Genomic DNA, 4427 nt, shown 5'->3' with positions numbered 1-4427 from the left:
GCGCCAAGGCCGGCCCCGCAAGGCCGCTTCGGGCAACGCCGCGCTCCTTGCGCCGGCACCCGGCCCTAATGATGACGCAGCCGACGCGCGTGCCCCGGCCCGCCGCCGCAACCGCCGTGCCGGCGGCGGCGACGGCGCCGTCGCAGGCGCGCCGGTGCCCGCACGGGGGCCGGCAATCGCAGCTTCCGCGCAGCTGCTGGCGCCCGCCGGGTTCAAGGGCGGTCCGGTCATCGTCAACGCCTCGCCTAGGTGGCGCCCGTCTGCGGCGGCAGCGGCGGCGCCCCCAGTGGCCTGAGCCGCGTTCTATTTTGCCCGGCGCCGTGGTGGCGCCCCGTGGTGCCCCGCAGGCCGGGGCCACCTCCTCCTGCGGCAGTGCATCCGCAGCAGGGGCGGCGAGGGCTGCCGCGCCGCCCTCGCCAGGCCGAACGCAGGCCGTTGTTACCCAAGCTTGACGCTTGTTGAGCCACAACAAATTCGCTGTATCGCCGTCTGCACACAAAACAAGCTTTGATTGGAGTGACACTTTCGCGTCGCTGCACTGGGTCATCCGCCACCTCATCGCACCTGCCCCATTCAAAACGACAGCTGCCAAAGCCCAGATCCAGCCAACGTTTTTTAACCAGAGACGGCAAGGCAGCACCAGTGGTGTGGGGCGCCAGGCCTGGCTTGCTGATGTATTTTATTTTTCAGTGTGCGCAGCGTTAGTGTGTGTTTGGTCGTATGCTTGCGCACAAGTGTACAAGTTCGCGTGAGTATGCGTGTGTGTGTGTGTGTGTGTGTGTGTGTGTGTGTGTGTGTGTGTGTGTGTGTGTGTGTATGTGTGCACGCGCACGCACGCGTGCACATGTCTGTGCCAGTGTACGTGCGCACGTGCTTGTGCTTTTTTAGGAGAGTGGCAGCCCAAACTTCTGCTGCTCTGTGCTTGTTCGCCGCCGCCCCTGCGAGCGAGTGGGGTAGGCAGGCCGCATCTGTTGTTGTGCGCCACTCGAGGCCCTCTGCGTGCTGTGGCGCTGAGCGTGTGCTGTACGAAACACAAGCACTGACAAGGTTTGCTGCCGTTGCACGAGCGGCTGGTTGTTGGCGCCTGCTCGCGGCGCGCCCATCGGTCGCCGGCGCGCGTGCGCCAGAGTTGTCCCGCGCCAGAGCGGTGTGGTGCGCTCGCCGTGCGGCTGTTTTAAGAGCACGGCGTTGTAATAAACTGTCTCTCGAGGCTCACGCTATCCTGCCCTGTTGAGTCAAAGTAGGGTTTGGGGTTCAAACCCTGAACCCTAAACCCTGAACCCCACTTGAGGTGTTGGTGCACAAAACTTTCAAGCAGACACAGATGCCATTACTGTCCCAGTGTCGGTGCTACCCAGACCATGCGGCAATACAGAGTAGGGTTGAGAGAGGAGCCTCGGAGCTGGCGAAAACGAGGCAGCGGCGGGGTTGGGTTTGCTCACAATATGCAGATGCAAAGACGGCTGCGACGCAGCCCAGCTGACGAGATCAGATGCGCGCGCCGCAGCAGGGCTGGGTTAGCCATCCCCTTGCTTGGCCTGCCTTGCGGGCCGAGCGCGGGGTGCAAACGAACGCATCCAAACGGCAAGGCCAAGCAATCCCGCAACGGCCGCCGAAACAGCGGGGCCGGGGCGGACACAGAAAGGAGGGGAGCAGCGCGATTCGACGCCGCCAGCTGCTGTCCTGCCTGGCGCCAACTGTGGCGCCAACAGTTGTCCTCTGCCCCCGGCGGCGCGCTCCTGCAACTAGGGCAGCAAAATCTTATCACAGGCATCTCGGGCACCTGAAAATGGCGCGTAGTAATAGGAAGCTGCAGGAAGCATAACTGCATGAGAAAGCGGGACCAGCAGCACTTGCACGAGCTGCTATTCGCCTCACTGCTCCGGCTCGAGTCGCCGCGCCGCCGCGCCCTGCCGCGCGCCGCGCGTCGCCCTCGCGACGCGCGACTGGCTCTCGCGGCCGATGGCGGCGCAGATGAACTCGCCTGCGTCGGCCAGGGCCGCCGCGTCGACGCCGTGGGATATGCCCAGGCCGCTCAGCATGTAGACGACATCCTTTGCGGGATAGAAAAAATGGGGGCAACATAAATGAAGGCGAGGGGTGAAGTTCAGGGCAAGCGGTTCAGCGTGAGAAGTTCAAGACGAGAGGATGGGGTTTGAACCGCGCCCGTTGGTGAAAATTTGTGGGACGCGCACAAGCGCGGGATGCGTGCTGGCCAGAGCGGGCTGCCGCAAGCCTGGCCCGCCACAACAGCGCTCCCCGCAATATGCACGCCAGCACGCGGGTCGTGGACAGGCACGCAAGCTGCGGGCGCGGACGCAGACGCGCGGCCCCTACCTCTGTCGCAACGTTCCCGCTGGCGCCCTTAGCGTAGGGGCAGCCGCCCAGGCCCGCCACGCTGGCGTCCACCACGTGCACACCCAGCTGGATGGCCGCCAGAATGTTGGCGAGCGCCTGGCCGTACGTGTCGTGCTGCGGTGTTTTGGGGGGGTGGGTGAGTTGGGTGGGAGGTGGGGAGGGTTTCGGTTTGGTGGGGGGTTCGGTTTTGGTGGGAGTTCTGGGTTTTGGCGGGGGTTTTGGGTGCAAACGTGCATCACTGCATGCATGGGGTTGACCGGGAGCAGGCAGAGGTGGCGGCAGAGCTGCATGTTTGGGGGGAACGGGGGCGGGAATTGCTGGATGTGGGGGTGCGGCGCCGAGGGGCGCGGCGGCGGCGCGCGGCAGAATACGCGCGAGGCGACGAGTCAAGCGGGAAGCTTCCGTGTGCGCAATCGGCGAGCGCGCGAGGGCTATCTGGGTATTGGGGCCCCCAGCCCTGCGCCCCACCCCACCATGTGCGCCGCCAGATGCTCTATAGGCACCTCCTTGGCTGCTGCCTGTGAGGCGCATTGCAGATCAGGGTTCAGGAATTGCGGGGAAAGGTTTGGGTGTTGAACAGGAGGGGCGGTGGGTCGGGACGGCCAGCGCGGGGCCGGGACCCTGTGTGAGTGCGCCAGCCGCCATCGGCCCAGGCAGGGCCGGTGCAGGAAGTGGAGCAGTCGATGCATCCCAGGCCGCCGGAAAAGGCGCACTGAGCCCGATGGCGGCGGGACGCTCCCCACACAGCACACCCAAGAGAGCACCGCAGCCTCGGAAATGCGGCCCGACCGATGACGTCACACAGGGGTAGACAAGGGCAGGGGCAGGGGCAGGGGCAGGGGGAGGCTCGCACCTCGAACATGGCTGTCACAGACGCCGGCGTCGCGACGCCGATGGTGTCACCCAGTGATATTTCGTGGCAACCCATGTCCCACAGAGCGCGCGCCACGGCCGCGGCGGCGGCGGGCTCGACGCGGCCGCTGTAGGGGCAGCCGGCGGCGCACGAGACGTAGCCGCGCACTGGAATGCCGGCGGCCTGCCGGGAGCGGCGGATTTTGACGGGAAGGCTGTGAGGCCGTGGGCCACCTGGCAGATCTTGGGGCGCCGCCGCCGGGCAGGGCGCGGCGCCGAGCGCACGGCCCCCTGCACGCGCCCCGCATCAAACGGCGGAGTGCGCCGGCCGGCCGCTGGACTTGCGGCGCCTTGCACACCCGACAACGCCACACTCAAGACTCGTCAATCATCGATCACGAGCGCCTCCGGGAACACACACAAACGTACTCAGCCGGCTGGTCGGCACCCCCCACCTTGGCCGCATCTGCCACCTCCACAAACCGCTCGAGGCTCTCCTGGATGGAGCAGTTGAGGTTCTTTCTGCTGAACGCCTCGCTGGCAGCTGCAAAGATCGCCACCTCGTCCACCCCCGCCTGCAGCGCGCGCTCGAAGCCCTGTGTGTGTGCATTCGTGTGCGTGTGCGTGCGCGCGCGTGTGTGTTGAGTGCGCGTGTGTTTATTGTGGGGAGGACGCGGCACTTGGCGCCGCAGGGCCGAAAGGGTGGTCCAGCGGGGTGCGTGTGGTGGGGGCCAGCGCACGCTGGAGGGACGAGACCCCGGCTCGATGGCAGCGGCAGCGGCTGCGGCGGCGGCGGTACCAAGGTTTGGCCCTTGCTGCGCCGAGCAGCGCAGCAAGGGCGCGGGCGCCCGCGCAGAGGCGTTCCTGCGAGCCCGCGGCTCCAATTCATCGAACAAACGCACACACCAAGCCCATGCACCCAGCCACATGCAGGGTCTTATAGCACCCGCGACCCTGAGATGCCCGCATGCTTTGATGTTTGATGCTATCGACCCCTTGCAGCCCCCAGAGAGGGCGCGCACGCGCCTTGATGTTTGGGGTGAGCACCGAGTACGTCACCCCGGGGCGCCGCCGGATGCGGCCCATCACGTTCGCGCCGTCCGCGAGCTGGGGCACCCACTTGGGGGACACAAAGCTGGTGGCCTCAATGTAGGCCAGGCCGGCGGCTGACAGGCGGTCGATGAATTCGACCTTTGAGATGGGGGGTTGGGTGGGGG

The 4427-nt window shown here is 66.4% G+C and overlaps 2 protein-coding genes across 2 annotated transcripts in view; one reads left to right on the top strand and one right to left on the bottom strand.

Moving 5' to 3' along the window:
• Positions 1 to 22: 22 nt before the first annotated feature.
• On the top strand, positions 23 to 295 carry MNEG_13166 (hypothetical protein; the record flags this gene model as incomplete). The annotated part of the gene is made up of 1 exon (XM_014038363.1): positions 23 to 295. A coding segment is annotated over one exon (273 nt), but the record flags the coding sequence as incomplete, so codon positions are not given.
• A 1579-nt stretch (positions 296 to 1874) lies between these two features.
• The window catches only part of MNEG_13165 (hydroxymethylglutaryl-CoA lyase), a gene marked incomplete at both ends in the record, with an annotated part of 3859 nt that continues 1306 nt past the window's right edge, over positions 1875 to 4427 (bottom strand). Inside the window, 7 exons of the mRNA XM_014038362.1 lie at positions 1875 to 2054; positions 2338 to 2472; positions 2832 to 2876; positions 3212 to 3394; positions 3666 to 3806; positions 3951 to 4025; positions 4258 to 4401. Coding sequence (XP_013893816.1) covers positions 1875 to 2054; positions 2338 to 2472; positions 2832 to 2876; positions 3212 to 3394; positions 3666 to 3806; positions 3951 to 4025; positions 4258 to 4401 — 903 coding nt within the window. The remainder of the gene's footprint in view (positions 2055 to 2337; positions 2473 to 2831; positions 2877 to 3211; positions 3395 to 3665; positions 3807 to 3950; positions 4026 to 4257; positions 4402 to 4427) is intronic.

Source organism: Monoraphidium neglectum, assembly GCF_000611645.1.
Source record: "Monoraphidium neglectum strain SAG 48.87 unplaced genomic scaffold scaffold03664, whole genome shotgun sequence".
Lineage (NCBI taxonomy): Eukaryota > Viridiplantae > Chlorophyta > Chlorophyceae > Sphaeropleales > Selenastraceae > Monoraphidium > Monoraphidium neglectum.
The sequence above is the reverse complement of the archived record's forward strand: the minus strand, read 5'-3'. Positions and strand labels throughout refer to the sequence as shown.